At 43.4% G+C, this 21,873-nt stretch overlaps 1 protein-coding gene across 9 annotated transcripts in view; it reads right to left on the reverse strand.

Annotated features, from left to right (window-relative positions):
• Positions 1 to 21,873, reverse strand: part of PTPRM (protein tyrosine phosphatase receptor type M) — a 1,907,823-nt gene that overhangs the window by 562,460 nt on the left and 1,323,490 nt on the right. For all 9 annotated transcript variants that reach the window (XM_029591025.1, XM_029591024.1, XM_029591022.1 and 6 more), the window contains one exon: positions 9,213 to 9,345. In XM_029591025.1, coding sequence (XP_029446885.1) covers positions 9,213 to 9,345 — 133 coding nt within the window. The remainder of the gene's footprint in view (positions 1 to 9,212; positions 9,346 to 21,873) is intronic.

Here is a 21,873-nt window from a genome sequence, read left to right on the forward strand (position 1 = left end):
ACAAAGTCTTGCTGTTCAATTACTACTTGGTGCATGTGGCTGTGCAGCCTCAGAGAGACATGGCACAGTTCTGTACAGAACTATACAACTATGTACTTTCCTGTATCCTGTAAAAATAAGGTCGCAACATCAAGGGAATGTGTGCATTCTAACAAAAATGAGAGAAGTAGAAGAGTTAATTTCTGTGTTGAACAATAATACAGTGTCATTTTTTTTTTTTTTTGGTAAAGCAGTAAGTTTATGTACTATTGAGGCAAATCTTTTCTCTTATTGGGAATACAACAGATGCAACAATGGTGAGCAAGTTCAGCAACTGGCACCCTTGTTATTAACTGTTTGGGCTTAGAAAAGGCCTGGTGTGATTCTTACAGCTGCTTACAGTTGTAAGAATTCAGCACTTGCCTTGTTAAGGAGTTAAGGCTGCACTCTTACATTTCAGGCAGCATCATTATAACATGCTAATACAGGAATCACAGCAAGTTAATGTTAGAGACACACTTATTTTATGATAGCAGAAAGCTTTTTGAACTTTCAGATTTTTTCCAGAGTTTGGGCCCTGAGCTCCTTCAATGTTGGAAATGGTATTGTGATGAAATACAAGACATATATCTAGGAAACTATAAATATAAAAAAAAAGTCTTGCTGTTATTGAAATGTTGGGAGTAGTAGTAGGAGGAGAGGACCTGCTTGGGCACACCCCAGCATGGGAGGTAGAAATATTGGGATGTTGATGCCTTGGGGAGCCAGGGTACAGTATGATGTGGTTTGATAGTATGGTGTGTTTTGCAGGGTTGATGGTGTTTATGTGTTTATTTATTTATTTATTTAGCATTTTTCTATACCGACTTTCCAATAACAGAATTACTGATCAATTCGGTTTACATTTTAAACAATAACAACAATGACAAGTAAATGTCTTACAATGAACAGGTCGAATTAACTTGGATTAAGATATATGGGGGTGATAACATAATTAACATGTACGGAGCCTAATATAGGCTAGAGGTTGGGTTTTGAATCTGTTTCAGGAAGCAATCTACAGTTATACGATGGTGACCAATATGTGACCAGGCTGAGTGGAGGTGTGGAACATCTGAATAACATTTCCTGTCCTGAGGGTTTAGGCTGGGGAGCCTCTGGGATGCTTTTCATTACAAGTAACTGAGCTGCCTCCACAATGCTAGAGGTGGATAAGTGAAAGCAGAGGGAGGCACTATGGTAAGAGTTAATGTTATTACTCAAAATGTAGATGGTATCCTTTTACCAATGAAATGGAAAAAGCTGCTAAATATATGTTCAAGAGGCTGAAGTCACATTTAGTTTTTCTCCAAGAGACATTTCTTTCAGATGCAAAACATACTAAGCCACAATAAGACTGTGTGAGACTGTTAAGCTTCGTGGGTTTCGTGGACCCTTGGCCCGAGGTGGAGGTTAATGCTACCTGAGGGGATTGACCCACAGGTCCCCACTGTTGGGAGGTGAAGTCAGCTGCAGCAGGGACACGACATAGTTCTGTAGAGTGAGAACGTCCTGCGTCACTGCCACGTGATCGCAGCTACCTGTGCTGAGAAATACTGTGAGGCGCCCCGAGGAGCGGCACAGAAAGGCACAGTCTGAAGGAGTCAAAGTACTGTAGGCAGGGCTGAAGGTAAGATGTACTGGAGAGGGAAGCTCCAAGGCAGAGGTGCGCTGGGCAGGCCCCGAGGAGCAGGGAGCACAGAGACAGGATCACTGAGGGAGAAATGCAGAGACTGTCCCGAGCGGCGGGTTCAGCAGTGCAACAGTGTCTCTGGTGATAAAGTAGGGGCTGCCCTGAGGAGCGGGGAAGTGCAGAGTAATAGTCTCCGGTGTAGTGACGTAGACTGCCCTGAGTAGCCGGGAGCGTAGAGTAAGGTCACTGGTATAATAACGTGGAGACTGTCCCGAGGAGCGGGATAGCGTATAGTCAGCCTCCGGTGTAGCAGGGTGAAGGCTACACCAAGGAATGGGGAAGCTTAGAGGTGGAATCTCTAGAGGCAGTGCTGAGGTAACTCCGAGGGTCGGAGAAGCGAGTAGGCAGGATCTCTGGTGAGGAGCGCAAGGGCTAGCCCGAGGAGCGGGGAAGGGCAAACAGGCCCCTGAGGAGCGGGTGCCCAAGCCAGAGTCCAGATCAGCAAATAATCCAAGGCAGGAACCACGGGTCTGGAGAGACAGGAAAAAGAACCAGTGAGGCGAAGGAACTCGTTGCCAAGTCAGTTTGCATAGGCCAAGGGAGGTGCTTAAATATTCCATGGTGATGATGTCATCAGTAGGAGACGGTCCAGGGATTACCACCAATGGTCCTTTAAATAGAGCAAAGATGGCACGTGTGCGCCTAGGATGGCCCAGAGTTGGAGCGTGGGCCAGCAGTGTCCCAGCCACCCTGCGTAGCTGAGAGAACCAGGAACAGTATGGCGACAATGGCTGGCCAGAGCCGTGAGTTCCCCTGAAGTGGAGGGCCAGGCATGGCAAGATATGAGTTGGGTCGGCCGCGGCCGAAGGTCATAACAGAGGCAATGCTCTTATTCCTCTTTTTCTCAGTGCCATAAAGGCATTGCAACTATAATTCATAAGCAACTTCCCTTTCAGAAAGAAAACAGTTTTAAGATGAGGAAGGTATGTATATAATTTTGATGGGGTCCATGTTTAATCAAAAATTGGCTCTTTGTAAGATTTACACACCAAATATATATGTTCACTCCTTTTTCAAATCGATAGTGAAGATCTTGTTGGAATTCCCAGAGTATCTAACCATTATGGGGAGACTTCAATGTGGTAGAGGATCGGGCTTTGGAATGTAAACCCCTTAAGGACTGCAAATATGAAGGAAGAGACTATGGGCGTCAATTTCGTATTAGAGTAATTAGGCACACTGGATATATGGCATGTTCTCTAACTTGGCGACATGGACTATTCATTTTACTCCAATCCACAAAACACCTACTACAGGCTTGATTTTATACTCTTAGCAGAAAGTCTCTTTCCTAAAGTGTTAGATTCAGAAATAGACACTCTCTCTATATCCGATCCTGCACCAGTCAAAATGGGAAGTAAAAATAGGGGGCTCCCTGCAAAAAGTGTTTATGTGGCAAACGAGCCCTAACCTGTATCATGATGACACCTTTCACAAATACCTGCAAGATGCCTGGAAAGACTATGAGGCCAATAATGACCTACTTCACACATCTCCCTCTCTAATATGGAACGCAGGAAAAGCAGTGATGAGGGGGGGGGGGGGGGCACATAATAGCCAATACAGAAAAGCAAAACAGGATTAGAACTGCAGAAATTATCAGGAGGCGCAAGACTAATATATAGAAACATATAGAAACATAGAAATGACGGCAGAAGAAGACCAAACGGCCCATCCAGTCTGCCCAGCAAGCTTTCGCACTTTTTTTTCTCTCACATACTTATCTGTTTCTCTTGGCTCTTAGTAACCTTTTTTATTCTATTTCCCTTCCACCCCCGCCATTAATGTAGAGAGCAGTGCTGGACCTGCATCTAAGTAAAATAGCTTAATTTAGTTAGGGGTATTAACCACCGCAATAAGCAAGCTACACCCATGCTTATCTGTTTATCCAGACTATGTATGACACAGTGGAGCCATTTCTGTCTCACGCATCACACTCCTGCTTGGTGGAAATGGATCTATGCTCCAGAGCATCCCGCACTCATACGGCAAAACGTGTCATCTTGAAAAGGATGGCTCTTCCGAAGGCTCTACTCGAGCCCTCCTTTTTTTCACCTTTTAGAAAAACTTGTGCTTATCTGGGGAGAGACAAACTTTTGTACTGTAAACCAATGAGGTAGGTATTCAGTGGGGCCGGCAAGCAGGAAACACACCTGAGTAGTTGAAGTCGGATATTCGGCAGAACATACGTGCATAAACATTCCGTTGAATACATGCAGCTAACGGTATCCAGCAAACTCTGGGACAGTTATTTCTCAGACCAGAGTTATCCAGTAGCTCACTGGCTAAAGTTTAGCCCCGCCCCTGGAAGATCTTCCCCCCCGCCTCTTTCCAGCCAGTTTATTTTTGACCTGATAATATGCTACTTAGATAAAATGTAGCCGGGGCATGGTGGAAATATTTAAATCTTGGCTTTGGTGTCTAAACACTATTAAAATAAAGGGTAAGAAACGCAGATTACTGAGCATGGTGTGAGTAATGGGAAAAGTGAGGGTGGGCCGTCCAGTTATCCTCCAGCACGAGCAGAGATAAGCCAGTTCTGTCCTCAGCATCTCCACCAGCATTCGATTATCCAGGGCCAGATAGAAGTGGTGCTGATCCGTAAACTGAGGTGTAAAGGTAAAGGTCTGATCCCTTATCAAGTACAGCTTGGATGTCCCAAGGACACCTATGTGTCTATATGGCCGTCCGCTCAGCTTCATATTCTTGTTATAACCTAGTTTTGCTCTGCAGAGAACAAGCAAAAGGTAACTCAAGCAAAAATCATGTATAACAGTCTCTTATTTTAAAGACTGCAAACCCTGTTGCGTGTGCCGGCCGCAGCAGACCCGTGGCCCGGCCCCCTCACCTCTCTTCGCCAAATCCAGCGTCTAGTTCCACATCTTTGGCGGCGGTGGGCTGCCGGCTCTGTCCTCGGGCCACCCCCGGTGCTCCAGCTTCTGCTACAAGCTTCTGTGTTCTGCAACGGGCCTCTCCGCATGGCCCGCGGAGAGACGCCACCGTTCAGCGCCGCGCCCCTCCCTAGGCGCTGGCATCACTGTCTCTTATGAAGGGCCCACAGCGGGAACTTGGCAGCGGCCCCAGATGATGACGTCGCCGAAGCTCCAGTACTTAAGGCCAGGCTCAGCTCCTGATAGTCGCCTTTGCAACAGGTCTCCATGCTGGTTGTGTACTTCGTTGACTCCTGGTGATTCTCCTGCGTACCTGATCCCTGCAAGTTCCAGTTCCTGTTCTTTTGTTCCTGATTCCTAGCCCTTCTTCGAATTGATTTCTTGGACACGACCTCTGCCTTGCCTGACTACGCTACTGATCCTCTCCAAGCCCGGACCTCTGCATTGCCTGACTACGCTACTGATCCTCTCCAAGCCCGGACCTCTGCATTGCCTGACTACGCTACTGATCCTCTCCAAGCCCGGACCTCTGCATTGCCTGACTACGCCTTTGATCTTCTCCTCACTCAGAATTCAGCCTTGCCTTGCCACCGCTCTTTGATTGCCGCCAGCCCTGACCTCAGTTTGCTCTATGACGCCTCTTCAGTCTACGTCCTGGACTTGGCCTATTCAGGCTTCGGCCTGTTCTTGCTCGAGCGCCCCTGTCTGACTTTGGTTCTATTGGCGCCCGGGTCTCTGGGATTCCGTCTTGTCCAGTACAGACTTCCCAGACTTGCTGTTGCTACCACTGGGCTGACCTCTCTACCTTTCCATTGACAATGACGACCACCTAAGCCCAGCTGGCCCCGGCACTCAAAGGCTCAACCCGCGGGGAACGAGGGCTAGTATTGTTGAAGCGCCAGCCGGCCTCTGTCCATCAGCCACTCCGCCTGCCGACGGTGGGGACCCGTAGGATCGTTCCTACGGGTAGCGTCAACCCCACCTCGGCCCAAGGGTCCACCTCCGGTGCAACAAAGCCACTGTGCTTTTTTCAATATAAGCTGTACAAATCTGGAAAGAAGGTGAGTAAGTTTTTGGCCAATTTAGTAAAAGTAAAAAAGGCAAAGGTCAGTTATATTAAGCATAAAGGAGAAAAGGAGTGAGGTACAGACTGAAGCCCCAGGAATAGTGCAGTGCTTTATAGACTATTATAAGAAATTATACACCATACATGCAGCAAATGTGGCTCAACAAGAACAGTATTTTTGTAGGTTTCTCTTCGCCGCAGGCTGTGAAGGAAAAGCTAAACAACTTAAATATGCCTATTCAAAACTCCAACACCTTAAACAGGGAAAGATGGTGTGAATATATGGTCTAGGGACAGAATTCTATAAAATATTAAAATTATCAGTACTCTCTCCTATAGCAAAGTTTTACAATTATCTTACTCAAAAAGTGTTGCCTTCTGATTTAAATCAATCAGTAATAGTGGTATTGCCAAAAAAAAAAAAAAGAACAAAAACCCCCTGGACAGTAGTTCCTATCACCCTATTTCCTTAATCAACATCAATTTAAAGATTTTTGCTGCCATTCTTGTGAACAGGCTTAATACTGTTCTGCCAGAGTTAGTGCACCCCAATCGAATGAGATTTGTAAAGGGAACACATGGTGTAAAAAATGTACTCAGGCTGAATGCGGCACTAAGTCAATCCAGTAATTGAGAGGCTATGTTTCTTAGTTTAAATGCTGAAAAAGCTTTTGACTATTTTCTAGGAATATGTGCTCTGGGTGCTAGAGAAGTATCGGTTGCACAGTGAGATGCTAGTGTGGCTTAAACAGTTATATAATAACCCGTCTGCACGCCTTCTTTTGAATGGCACCATTACCTCCAGTTTCATTCTGAAGCAGGATGCCCCCTTTTGCCCTTATTATTTCTAGTAGCCATGGAACCTTTGGCGATAAAAGCCTCAATTGCTAGCAGCATATAGTAGTTTAAAGATTGCGATAGAGTTTTTGCCTTCACCCGTCTGGCAGGCAAGTTCTGTAATAGCTAGAATTCTTAACTGAAATGTAGGTGGCTCATTTAGCTGGATCTGTCTTCAAGATATGCAGGGGCCTTGGGATTCTCACTAGCAATCAGCCCGATACCGTAAAACCGCGGGAGAGCGGACGAACGCCCGCTCTCCCGGCGCACGCACCGGACCTTCGCCGGTGCGAGCTATCCAGTATGCTCCAGCATGCAAATTAGGCGACGCGGTGCAAACGAGGGAAAGGAGGCGCTAGGGACACTAGCGCGTCCCTAGCGCCTCCTTTTGGCCTGGAGCGGCGGCTGTCAGCGGGTTTGACAGCCAACGCTCAATTTTGCCGGCGTCGGTTCTCGAGCCCGCTGACAGCCACGGGCTCGGAAACCGGACGCCGGCAAAATTGAGCGTCCGGTTTTCGGCCTGACAGCCGCGGGCCGAATTCAAATTTTTTATTTTTTTTTTACTTTTTTTTACTTTTGGGGACCTCCGACTTAATATCGCTATGATATTAAGTCGGAGGGTGCACAGAAAAGCAGTTTTTACTGCTTTTCTGTGCACTTTCCTGGCGCCGGAAGAAATTAGCGCCGACCTTTGGGTCGGCGCTAATTTCTTAGAGTAAAATGTGCGGCTTGGCTGCACATTTTACTTACTGGATCCCGCGCGCATACCTAATAGGGCCATCAACATGCATTTGCATGTTGAGGGCGCTATTAGGTGCCGCGGGTGGGCCGCGTGTTTTCCTCCCCTTACTGAATAAGGGGTAAGGGAAAACACGCGTCCAGAGCAGGCTGACAGTGCGCTCCGATGGAGCACACTTTACTGTATCGACCTGAATGGTAGCTACTTAAATTAGATTGTGCTGACAGAATCAAACCAGCAGTTGGGTCTGTCTGGCAGGCTGCAAGTTCTGAAACTAACTGGAACTCCTAGTGGAAATGCAGGTGCTTACATATATGGGTCTGGCTGACTGGCTCTGCAGCTGGATGTCTGGGTAAAGACCATAGTAGCACTGCTAGCTCTATAGATTATTACAGAGCCTTGGGATAAAGCATGGGAAAGATGGGTGCTGGAGGGAATTAAATGGGGATTTTGTATGGTCTTCCATGCAATATGGTAGAGCACAGAGGAGGAAGGCAAAAAATACTGTCCAGGATAAGGAAAAATCTTGCAGGTGGCTGGCAGCTGGGATGTATCCTTAGCAGCGAGGACAGAATAACTAGGCAGACTGGACGGACCATCACTTACTGTATCCTAAGTAACTCAATTTAAAAACCAGTCAGAAATTGGAACTCACATTCTCTCACAGAAAGCAGGAAACGAGCTGAGCTCAGATTTATTCTTAATTCTAATCAATCAGCACTTAGGCCTAGATTCATCAAAATGCTATAATTTTCACATGGATAATGCCAGCAATAAGAAAAAAGGGTGTGTGGCTATGAAAATTTTAGAATTACCACGAAGTGGAGGGAGAAAGCGAGAGAGAGAGAGACTCTTTATAAGGCCTTCATAGTAGTCAACTATTTATATCACTATAGGAGGGCTGGCTAATAACTATCAAGCTAGGGCGAGAGAACATTGAGGAAATCTCCATCTTTGTGAGACTTTCCTCACTCCAAATGATGTCAAATCTTCACTGATGTGTACTGTGTTGTTCGTACGTCTCACTCTGCATGTAAGACAGTCCTAAAACACTACACCTCCACCAAAACCTCACCTCAAGTTACTAGCTGGCCCTCCCATACTGATATAAATAGTTTTACTACTATGAAGGTCTTATAAAGAGGTGTTCTCTCTCAACAAAATTTGCAATCTATATTGCACAGCTTAATGTCTCATTACACTATCATACAGTTCAATAATTCCCCTCCTTTTCATTAAGCCCACCCCAACTCCTCCCCTTTCAATAAATTTGCATTTCACGCTGAGTTAAATATCACGGGCATTAACACACTTTGATGAATGACCCTGTTAGTTTGAAATAGCCAGTCAAGGCCCTCCACTATAAGACAAAGTTTGCAACTCCCACCTTCTACTCTTAGAAACACTTTCTTTTTAAACTAGGAAATCAAAGTTTTTTTTGCAGAAGCAGAAACACTATATAAGATAAATTTAACAAACATATGAATAAAAGAACTTTGGCCTCAATTCTGTTATCCTGTCTCCAAGATGGTTACATAAATGTTTTTGGGGGTTTTTTTGTGTATGCACATCATTTTGAGATGCAGGGTTGTCACAGAATATGCTATATAGTATAATCAGTATAAATTTAAACTCCTTTTTCAAGGCTGAGGTTCACCAATCTGGCAAACAGGAACTGTGTGAATGTTTACAATTCTAGGAAATATCATTTGTCATTTGATCTGTATAACAAAATCATAGATTATAAACAAAAAAGCATGGCAGAATGACATGTGTAAATAAAATTTCTAAATACTCAGCCAAGCCTCAAAGAAAATGGTCAAAATGAGCTCAACTCAAAAAGCTGGCAAATAAATTGTATATTTTCTTTACCTAACATTTCACGAATTTCACTGTACTTCAGCCTAGTCAGGAAGCAGCTGTGATGAGAACATGTGCCTAGTTTCATGCTGTAAACTCACTACTTACCTTTTCTTCATGACCAACACCACTCCCAGAAATATGATGACAAACAGCAGGATCCCAGCAATGCCCCCAGCAATTTTAACAGTATGATCTGTCTGGTTTTCTGGTTCTGGATCCGGTTTCCGAGTTGCTGCTCCTAGTGCAACAAAAAAACAAAAACAAACAAAAAAAAACCCCCAGTAAATTTAGAAATAAATAAAATTAAGACATTTAAACCTTTTTTAAAATTTTGACACATTTAGCATAGTAATGAGACAGATTTGTCAACAGCTGCACTTTGAATATATATTTTTTCAAACAGTTTTCATAATAATTGATAAGAATATAATTGTTCATAGTCTTAAAATTTTGCCAAACCACAACATATGTTGCACTAATACTCCATGTAAGACTTTTTTTTTTTTTTTTTAATTAGAGAGACTCACTGGCACAAAATTTACCATGTTTTCTCTGTTGGTTTCTTATTCTTCTTGCTACTGTAAACCTTCCTAATATACAATAACTATCCTGAGTTTTTATCTACATTTGCTTTGCTGTACCATTTTTCCTCAATTATTTTTCATGAATAAAGCAGTAATTCCTTAGCATATTAGCTCTAACACCTGGAAAAGAGAGATAAGCTCATTTAGTGTGTATTTTACCAGCAATTGTTTTTTGACACAATGGACTTTTTTTTTTGCCTCTGGAAATCTAAATCTAGGTCACATCTGGTAGGCAAAAGACTCTTTCTGAGCAATGCATTCACAAAGTGGGAAGTAGCTGATGATCACACCACTGGCATCCACATTTAATATCTGTTTAAATGAGATAATCAGTGGCCTGCAGTGGCTACTGTTTTAGCTTTTCCAGATTTCCCATTTGCAAAACATCATTTGTACTGTTTACAGCATAATGTGATGGAACGTCAAATCCTTGTCTGATGAAATATCCATCTCTGCCACTAAATGAGTTCAGGATGAAAAATGTATGGTAGGGAAGCAATGCTCAATACATTAAATCAAGTCTTTTCTTTTTTCTTCTTTAAAAGATGTTTTCTTTTTAAACATCAAAATGTGATATCAATTGGGATGTTACATAAGCTGAATAGGGTAGACAAATGGTCTCGAAAATGGGAATTTATTTCTAAATTTCCCTGCATCTCTTTGCCATGGTGATATGCAATTACATTTCTATTTTTCAGTACCTTGATGAGCACACACCAACCTGGACTGAAAGAAGGAAAAAGACTTGTGAACCTGTCCCTGCGTTTTTTACGCTCTAGGAATTCTACCTGTGGTAGGAGTTTCAAAGGGTTACAAAAGAGCCATATTTTATCTCCCGTCGGTCTACACAAGAATTTGTTTTCAGTAATACATTTATTTCTCTTTCATTAGAGAATGAGCTGTCACGTTAATGCTGCAGAGGCACGGAATGAAGAGAACTTGTCTACAGCTCTCAAAGCAAATGTATGATAACATCTATGCACCTCACTTACATCTGTCAAAGCATAGTATGGTCTCCAAATGTCTAAGCTTCTAAAGAGAATCATGCCTACGGATCGCCTTGATGTGAGAAAAGCATGATTTTAATATAGCCAAGGAATAATTATGTAGTAATGATCCAGTGTGAAGGGCATTTTCTTGCCTTTAGGAATATTCTCTTATGTGTATCTGTATAGTTCTACTTATATTTGGTAGTGATATATAAATGATTAATAGCTGTAATAGTTAATGCCTTGGTGGAGGGGTTTAGAAGCACAAGCATATTCAACAGGGAATTAGTAATAGGAAATTCTTAGCCTTGTGGGGCAATAGCTATTGATATATAAGTCCTACTAGAGTTTTTAAAATTTCAGCAAAGCCAGAAAATCGTTTTGATTTAAAAATTGCTTCATGACTCTCATGATCAACATTATTCTATATTTACTTAATATGTGGCTACTGCACGGAGCGGCAGTAGCCACAGAGGCATTCACGGAGCGGGATGCCAGTGGCCAGTGGTTGGTGTTTCACCTTCACGGAGCGGAAGGATGGAGGGCTGGCATCTCCAAATTAAAAAACAAAAAACAAAACCCAGGGGAGGGTAAGAGTATGTAAAATTAACGGAGAGTTCAAAGGCTATAGGTATTACCAATTATTAGGCTTATTCAATATTTGTTGATAGTTAATGTGGCTTTCAATGCATACTTCACTTTCAATGCATATACAGCATAGCTCTCTGCTTCAACAGCAGGGGAGAAGAAAAACATACTTCACGCATATCCAGCATAGCTCTCTGCTTCAACGGCAGGGGAGAAGAAAATCAACCAATAAGGGCTGAATAACATAGTCTGGGTAAACAAATAAGTATGGGTGTAGCTTGCTTATTGCAGCGGTAACTACCCCTAACTAATCAAGCTTGATATTTCACTTGGATGCAGCTCCATCACTGCTCTCTACATTAATGGTGGGGGTGGAAGGGAAATAGAACCAAAGGTTACTAAGAGCCAAGAGAAACAGATAAGCATGAGAAAAAAGAAGTGTGAAGCTTGCTGGGCAGACTGGATGGGCCGATTGGTCTTCTTCTGCCGTCATTTCTATGTTTCTATGAAATCTTTACTAGTGATTTAGTGAACCACTGTAATAAAAGAATATGGGGCATAGGCTAATCAGAATGTGAGACTCCTGTCCCAGCATTCTGGGCCAATCCTATGAGTTTTATAATTATGGAAAACTAGATTTCCACAGGTAATAACAGTGTTTGACATGCATAAAAACATAAGATATGCCATACTGGGTCAGATCAAGGGTCCATCAAGCCCAGTATACTGTTTTTATTTATTTATTTAGAGTTTTTCTATACCGGCATTCGTGATTAAGAATCACATCATGCCGGTTTACATATAACAAGGGGGTGTGAACACAGAAACGGAACATTAATAAGTACAAAGAGTTCATAAAGTTACATTACAACAAGGTTCATATAACTGGGGAGAGAATTAAAGTAAGATTTTAACAGTGACCAATCCAAGTCACAAGTACATGGCAAGTACCTAAATATTAAGGGGTAGATTTTAAGAAACACTCCAATTTTATAACATATGCATGTTGCCCCTCGCAGGTTATAAAATACAATATTTGTGCACACATGTGTGCCTGATTTAATATCAACACACACATGTGCGGGTGGGTAGCGTCTCACGTGCACAAGGGAAGATTTTTTAAAAATACGCGCGGCGACATGAGTAGGCCTTTCCCAGTTCCCTTACAGTCCGTTCCAAGTAAGGAACTTATGTGTTCCTTCGAACAGCAGTAAGTTCCATGCGCCAGCCAGCTGCTGACACGTGCTTCTCTGGTATATCTCTTTTTCCTCATCACAAATAAATGATCCATAGTCCGTAAAAATTTATTAACCCAATTTCTCACCCAGAGCTATAGCCAATCGCTCAAAAGACTTACAATATAACTATGATTTTATAAGCTATGGTTTTTACCCTGTTCACTCTTATCCTAGTTCACTCCCCTGTTTTAATGTAATTGCATTCTTACATGCCTGTTATTGTTCTAATGTAAACCAAAATGATGTGAAACTCTGCTACATGAATTGCGGTATATAAAAATGGTAAATAAATAAATAAATACATAAATAAATAGGGCCTAATGGCTGCTCTCCTAGTCAGCCCCCGCCCCACATAAGACTCTGCCCTCCTGGCCCACCCCTTTCACCAAGCCTTGCACTTCTGCGTGTATCGGGAGATATGCGCATAGCCGGGCTGTTTTTAAAATGCGTTTCGTGCATGCATGGCCCGGCCACATGCGTATCCCCCAGTTTTTACACACGCTGGGCTTTCAAAATTTGGGCATAAATAGATCCCATGCTACTAAGGCTGGCAACAAACATTGGCTTTCCCTATTGATTAATAGCAGTTTATGGACTTCTCCAAAACCTTTTTAAACCCAGCTACACTAACTGCCTTAACCACATCCTCTGACAATGAATTCCAGAGCTTAACTGTGCATTGAGTGAGAAAGAATTTTCTCTGATTTGTTTTAAATGTGCTACTTGCTAACATCATGGAGTGCCCTCTAGTCTTATATTATCCAAAAGAAGACTTCATACTACATGATTTCTTGAGGATTAGGAAGTACAGAGAATAGAACCCTTGCCACACTCCCGAGGAGGGATTGCTTTGATAGACCACTGCAAGGAGCAACTCTTTTTCCAGCTGCCTGTGGGTAGATTGGTTGGAGTTGAAGACTGTAATCTGTCAAGTCAGAAGAGAGAAGCATAAGCAATAGCCATACGCAACAAATTTTAGGACCCACTGGTCCCTGGTGATCCAATGCCATTCCATGAAGAAGGACTGCACCCTTCTCACTAGAAGTGGAGCACAAGGATATCTAAATTTGGCCTTAGGTTTAGGCTGCAACTGCTGTTGAGTTCTTGGTTGATGCCTTTCCCTCTGTAATCTATTAGGAAGCAGCTACTTCTGCAGAAGAGCGGGTGGGGTCTGATTGTGCTGAAAAGTGGAAAGGACATCCTTTGAAGAATGAATGGTTCTAAGAGTACTGACTGTGGGTTGGAGTGAGGTGCCCCCCCCCACCCCACCCCCCACTGCCAATAATAACTGCAGGGTGAACTGATGCTCCTTGATCAGAGTAAATGCCTTGTCGACAAACAAGTTGTCCCCTGTAGAGGTCACGTCCACAAGGCGGTCATACACATCCTCCAGAAGGCCACTCACTCTCAAATATACATGCCTTTGAGCTTCAGTGGTAGTAGCCAAGGTCCTGGACATGGTATCAAAAGGTTTGTGCACAGAGTGAATAAGATGTTTTCCACATTCTTCCACATTCTCCACTACATGATAATTGTTCTGGGTCTGCCAGGCTTTAACAACTGGACATAGTTGTGCAGGCCCAGACAGCATGTGTGTCAGTGATGGACATCCGATGCCCATTAATATTGGCACTGAATCTGCTGACTGCAAGGTCTTAGACTTAAGCTGATCCATAGTTTGATTTTGGCAGTGGCAAAAAAGGAAATATGCAACAAGACAAGGCAGGTCAACAAAACAAGGCCCAAAATTGAAAAAAAATAAGAAAGTGACTGGGACATGTCTGTGTGGTAGCTAGAATGAAGAAAGAATGAGGGGCTCATGAGTAGCGTGCATGCGCGGGAGATCTTGCACATGCTCAGTAAATTCTTTACTGATCTCTGATGGGTCTGCATCAACGCCATCAGATGATATCACCCATGTGTTATGGCTAGTTCATGTTTGCTTGTTGACAGAAAATGTGCTGAATGTTTGTAACAGAACAATTTTATGGCCATGTACCTGGTCTCTGTCAGTTATACTGCAAAAATATAAAATAAAAATTATCTTTGATTCTAAAAGAAAAACAAATACAAAGCACTGGGATGGTTTGGATTCAGCAAATATTTTAGAGATTTAAGAGACTTTAGGTTTGGCAAACTGCTGTATACTTTGTATTTATTGTAGGAAAATCTTAATTTCCTAAAATTAAAAATAATAAATATTTACATATATCAAGATATTTAAACATCAACAAGTACAGCATTTACTGAAATCTTAAACTAGAGATGTGTTCTGTTTTACAAAATAGTGACAATAAAAAATATAATATATTAGTTACTTTCATTATTAGTGCAGATTGCAAAGTACTAATAATACTAGAGTAGACTAAAAATAATTTAGGAATAGCAGACTCACTATATTATGTCACAGTATTCTATGCACACAATTTTAGTTGTCATTAGTTATGTACAGAAGAAAAAGAATTTGCAATATTGGTCACACGTACATATACTGAATGGCTTCTGTTTTCATCACAGACAACCTCCACACGTCTCTCTTTCACACATACAGCCTTTTCTGGTGTGTCTCTCAAACTCCATCTTTGTCTCGCTTAATCTCTCACACATGCAGCCTCTGACTACCTCTTGCACACATACATAACCTCTGTCTAACAATGTGCCGTTTGTACTGTCAACACAGTCAATTATGACAGGGCTTCAATAGCAGTTTCCTGTACATTTTGTTGAATACATTGCAAGGAAATAAAGGTTAACAAAAAAAAAATAAATTAAGGTGCTATCTTTTTATTGGACTAACTTAATACATCTCTTGACTAGATTTCCAGAATTAATGCTCCCTTCCCTCATGCCCAAATAGAATGAGCAAAGATGATATTGCCATTGTTGGGATCCATTTTGAGTGGCGCCGATGGCCATGTGACAGGGGCTGACCAATGGCACCGGTAGCCCCTGTCACATAGTAGGTCAAAGGCTATCGGCGCCATTTTGAATACCGGCAGCTGAGGGTGTGAGTGCAGGAGATGGCTCCCGGACCCCCCACTGGACCACCAGGGAGTTTTGGTAAGTCTTGGGGGGTCAGGAGGGTGGGGAGTTTGTTTAAATTGGCTCCTTTAGGCGGCCAAATAATTCGGCGAAGATTCGTTGTATTCGTGGGGAATCATGCTACTTTTCGCTTCCCCACGAATACAACGAATATGGCCCTATACATTGCGGATTCCCAATTCATAGGGAACGAATGCATACCCCTACAGGAGAGGCAAGTCCCTGTAGAGCACGCACGCTGGCCCCCAAGGAGCAGGTAGCAGGCAGGGTCCAGAGTCCAAGAATGTCCAGTAGCATCACCATAGGATCACGGAGACAGGAGCTCATAGAGAGGTAATGGAACTCGTTGTCAAGTTGGCTACCTGAGGGCGAAGGTGGAACTTAAGAACCCTGATCCAATGACATTATCAATCAAGGATGCCCCTGAGGTTCCGGCTGAAGAGGCTTCAAAAGAGGGCCCGGTGGCGCGCGCACGCCTAAGAAGGCCCAGAGTTGGTGTGGATGGCAGCACCGTCTCGATCGCCACGAAGAGCCATGGGGAACGTGGCGGCGAAGTCTAGCCCACGCTGTGAGCAGGCCCGGAGAGGGAAGCAGGATGGTGCAGGACAGAGAGTAGATGCGGTTGCAGCCATCTGCGACCGATGGTCATAACAGTAGTGACCTTGATGGAGTGCAAGTTTTCAAAAGAAACCATGTGGAAATAATTAAAAATAAAAAGTTCCACCCTGGGGTTGCAGATCATTGGGAAAAGTGTGATTCAGCCCTACACACCCACCCTGGAAGCATGGGCACAGAGATTCTGTTATCTTATCTCATATTTCACCCATTCTACATTGAGGGGATGTGGAGAAAACTCAAAACAAAAAAGGAGTGGGAGGGACTTTATTCAGGGGGTTAATCTGGGAAAGAAGTAGCTTGCTTATCAGAGTAATGGGCTACAAACCAAGGTTCATATCCAGCTTCACTGACATTCGTGCATCCTTGGGCAAGCCACTTATCTCCCATTGTCTCATCTACTCACTTAAATGGTAAGCTCTTTTGGAAGGGACTTATCAAATTAAATAATAAATATTGTAAACTGCCTTAAGCAATTGAAAAGCAGTCTAGAAATATAGTTCAAGGTTTCCTCTTCTCCTGCCATCTATGCTACTTTCTCCTACATGAGTGCCACTTAATGTGGTTATCCTGCTCACTAGAGACTAAGGTGGCAATAGACTGACATTCAGGAGAACCCCTGGTGAAGTTCACCAATCCAAAGCAGCATAGCCACCTCTTTTTCCTTTCCTTGGGTTGGACAACAGAAGACTATCTTGGTTGGTTGCTGGGGTGAAACCCATTCATCATCGTCATCATTTATGGCAAGCCTTTCCAGCCAAGGAGTTGAAGGCATATTATATATTGAAGTAATACCAGAAAAAATCCCATTACACCAAAGGACCACAACTAACTACTAAAATGGGAAAAGTATCAGATTTCACAGGGCTCAGAAACCTTAATCCATAGGCTGTTGCCCGCAATGGGCTTCAACCAGCATCATTCATTTGAGCATATAGTTTACCTCATATACTTTTCCAATTTATTAAAACCTCTCAACTTTATTACCAAAAAATAATTTTTATGTACTTTGTGCTTATGTTTTTACTTAAAATAACTTCCTATGGTTCAAAACCACACCAGATGCTATTGGTTCCTAACTATATACCTTCTTTTTACTTAAGAGAACAGCTATTTCAACTTATCTCTTAGGTGTAGCTCTTTATTATTCTCCGAACACCTTCTTACAACTAAAATGCTCAAATATATCCCAGACTTCCCGATACTAATAATGTTTCGGCAATTGCCGTGTCTGCTTCAGGGGATCTGAAATAATGAGTGGTTATACTAAGCTTCACTCGGCTAAATGTAGTAAGGAAACAATAGTTAGGAAGACATTTTAAGTAAAAACATAAGCACAAAGTATATAAAAATTATTTTTGTAATAAAGTTAAGCGAGGTTTTAATAAATTGGAAAAGTATATGAGGTAAACTATATGATCAAATGAATGAAGCTGGCTGCAGCCCATTGCGGGCAAGAGCCTGTGGATTGTGGTTTGTGAGCATTGTGAAATCTGATACTTTTTCCATTTTAGTAGTTAGTTGTGGTCCTCTTTGGTGTTGTGGGATTTTTTTCTGGTATTAGGACTGTTGAGCTCAGTATATTTTTATTTGACATATTGAAGTAATGACATAATACATGCTCGCAAATGTGCAAGATGCATGTAAGAAACAGTGGGGGCCGGATTTTAAAAGCCCTGCACGCGTAAATCCGGCCGGATTTACGCGCGCAGGGCACTCGTGCGCCAGCGCGCCTATTTTGCATAGGCCGCCGGCGTGCGCACAGCCCCGGGACGCGCGTAAGTCCCGGGGCTTCATAAAAGGGGCGGGGGAGGGGCGTGTCCGGGGGTGTGTCGGGGCAGTTTGGGTGGGACCGGGGGCGTGGCACCAGCAAGGGGGCGTGGTCGAGGCCTCCGGACCAGCCCCCGGGTCGGGTGATGGCGCACCAGCAGCCCGCTGGCGCACGCAGATTTACGCCTGTTTTCAGCAGGCGTAAATCTGCCAACAAAGGTAGGGGGGGTTAGATAGGGCCGGGGGGTGGGTTAGGTAGGGGAAGGGAGGGGAAGGTGCGGGGGGGGGGTGGAAAGAAAGTTCCCTCCGAGGCCGCTCCGATTTCGGAGCGGCCTCGGAGGGAACAGGCAGCGCACGCCGGGCTCGGCGCGTGCAAGTTGCACAAATGTGCACCCCCTTGCGCGCGCCGACCCCGGATTTTATAAGATACGCGCGTAGCCGCGCTTATCTTATAAAATCCAGCATACTTTTGTTCGCGCCTGGTGCGTGAACAAAAGTACGAGCTCGCGCAAATTCACAAAATCTACCCCATGGAGTTAATAATATAATATAGATGAGTAATTGTGCGGGATGTATGTTACAAGTAGTGATATTAACGTAGGAAGGCGTAACAATTCAGGAGATGTGTACAGTATACCACTGGATATATTAGCACAGCATATTCCAGCAGTTGCAGGGGATACACAGTAAGAGAAGATGCATGGATCCAGGGTATTATTATAGATGGATAGCGTGGGTAAGAGTTATCTCATATAGATAGCTTCAGGGGATCATCACTGTTTGTGGAATGAAGAATATCATGCACCTAGTCCCAATACAAGTGGTCTGTGTGCACCTCACTACCTCAAGGCTTGGTTGCTTGTGGATTTTCCTGTCTGGTTAAATGTGTAAATGGGATAGAGTCTGCTTGAGTAAGCCCCCTCCTCTCTCGTCCCCCTTACCTATATCTTGCCACCTAAGAGCTCCCAGTAGCTTGAGGGTAGAGTGCCAGCCTCCTGTCCCCGCAGACTATTTTTTTAAGGGCCATACAGATCATTTTACTTGAAAACTGGCTTAGATTTATATTATTTATTTACTTATTTATTTAGGCATTTTATATACCATCGTTTCAAAAGAAGATCACAACTGTTTAATTATTGGCGTCACATGATGATGTCCCAGTTGCGGCATATGGTTTGCATTATCAAAAAAAAGTTTACATGTGGGGAACCCTTTGAAGAAGATTGTTGGCTATCTTGGTAGTTAGTGCACCAGTGGCCCAGATTGGATTCCTACCAGTGTCATATGCTGTTTCTACAGGACTGGTTTTCTATGTGTTGGGGCTCTATCTAAAATTTACAGACTAGCACAGCTGCCTTGGGAAAACTTGCATTGCCATAAACCATTGTCTTTTCAGGTAACTTGTATGGTCTAAAACAGTTGCCTTTCCCTTTCTTGCCCCAACAGCCACAGACACCTAACACAATCAATGTTCCTGAATGGTTTTTATGAATCTCTGGATTTGCTACTGCAGCAACTGCACCTATGCTTGCAAGGCCACTGTGCCACTTTGGCAGTCCAACTGCTTGTATTGGCTTTTCTTTGCCATCAATCAACACCCCACTACTACTGATTATATGCTGTTATGTGGCCTTCTCCACTGCCATTCTATTTGTATGAGGGATGTGGGGATGAGAGGATTTGTCAAAAATTATTTTCAAGAGCAGCAATAATGCACTTGATACTGTTCATACTTCTATGTGATTGTGGCGAGCATGACTGAGCCTCAGACTTCCAGGAGACAACTGCTTTATGGGACCCCTAGATCCAGCTGCCTCTCCATTCCCCCCTTATGGCCTTGCCAATGGGAATTAAGTTTGCTGCTCCTGAGTACGCTCCTCTTGAGGAACATCTTAGTTAACTATACACTTTGCTAGGGTTATTCTCACGAAAATGTCTAAAGATAGTGGTTGGGGCATATTGTGGGACCTTTCCTCACTGACCCCAGAGCATGTAACCAGAGCATGTGTGCTCCAGCAACCTGTCACCAGTGTACTGGGTGGGAGTACAGGGAGGAGTCTGTGAGGCTTGATGGTTCATACAGCAATGTGGACCATTACATAGCCTGGAGGGCCCTTTCAGGTTCCATGTCAGCCTGGAGCATGCTGTGTAGCCTTTGTAGCCTGCATTCTCATCTTCTTGCCTCTAGCCCACCTGGTTAGTTTAAGGGTCTTGATTGACCATAGGGTCATGCTAATGTGTTGGAGGAGGAAGTTAGCAGGAGAGCATAAAAGAGGAGACTGGACAGGGCCCCAACCTCTCCCTCCTACTGCTATCTCTTGAGTTGTCCACCCATCTTTCCCAACTAGATGTCTAACTATGATAGTCATCCTCAGAAGTCATAGCAGATGAGTAAGATTGATATATCATGTGTAAGATTCTAACTAGATTAGCAAATTTTAATTATATTAGGTATGTTACTGCAAGAAACTTATGCAATGAACAAGTTGGCCAGAATATAGCATATTGTCTTGTATTTCACTTTGTATTACTCATCACATTTCACAGCAGGGGTACTCAAGACTGGGGGTGGTTAGATGTTGGGGAGGGCCTTAGTCATTCCTATTGGGAGTGGAAGACCACAACCATTGTCAAAGTATCAACTGAGGACTTCTCTAGCATGACCGGGCAGTGTACCATACTTTGGTTGTGTATGGCCCACATGTCTGGCAACTTTGCTTGGATGCAACGGGCTGCCCAGAAGCACCCAACCATGAGCTGACTTCTGGAGAGGATTGTAGCTTCACCTGCATGAGGCAAATCAAAGATTCAGGAGGCGATTATCCTGCTTATGCCCCTTGCTTGTCTGCTCCTCTCTTTTGAACCCTTTTCACAAAAGGTGGGGCTAGGTGTGTGTGTGTGTGTGTATATATATAAATAGATAGATAGATAGATAGATAGATAAATAGGGGAGCTCAGGTCCCTAGGCTAGATTCTCTTGTCAGGTCATTCATAAAGCTGCAGTCTTATATATATTTCCACTCGGTCAAGCATGTACTTTACATGAACTCTCAACCCTTTTTCTGCCAAAGTCTCCATTGTCTGTCCCAAGCATGTTTAGATTCCTTTATAGCACTAGCCTCCATCACCTCTCTGGTTGGCTGTTTCAAGTCTTTCCATCTTTCTTTTATGTTTCTTAGAAGTCCTATACAGCCACCCAGGCCTCCTCCTATGCCTTTAGGGTTATACATTATTTCCCATTTAATATCTGCACTTTGTAAAATAATTGGTTATAAAGCAAATACGGTCCCAAGAAAGAGCAAGAAAGAGAGAAAGTTCAAAGTTCACTTATATTTAGTTTATTTTATTTTGTTTTAATTTAAGAACATGCTAGGTCAGACCAAGGGTCCATCAAGCCTAGCATCCTGTTCCCAACAGAGGCCAAACCAGGCTTTTAAGAACCTGGCAAGTTCCCAAACAGTAAGAAGATCCCATGTTATTGATGCCGCCAGTAATAGCAGAGGCCATTCCCTAAGACAACTTGATTAATAGTAGTTAATGGACTTCTCTTCCAAGAACTTATCCAAACATTTTTTGAACCCTTCTACACTAACTGCACTAACCACATCCTCTGGCAAAACATTCCAGAGCTTAATTGTGCGTTGAGTGAAAAATAATTTTCTCTGTTTAGTCTTAAATGTGCCTCTTGCTAACTTCATGAGTGCCCCCTAGTCCTTCTATGATCTGAAGGTGTAAATAACATTCACATCTACTCGTTCAAGACCTCTTATGTGCTGTCAGCCGACGGCCCGAGTGCAGGAGATCGCTCCCGGACCCCTGCTGGACCACCAGGGACTTTTGGCAAGTCTTGGGGAACCCTCCTGATCCTCCCAAGCTTGCCAAAAGTCCAGTGGGGATCCATAAGCGACCTCCTGCACTTGGGCCGTCGGCTGCTAGTAAT

This window comes from Rhinatrema bivittatum, chromosome 2, assembly GCF_901001135.1.
Source record: "Rhinatrema bivittatum chromosome 2, aRhiBiv1.1, whole genome shotgun sequence".
NCBI classification, from domain to species: domain Eukaryota; kingdom Metazoa; phylum Chordata; class Amphibia; order Gymnophiona; family Rhinatrematidae; genus Rhinatrema; species Rhinatrema bivittatum.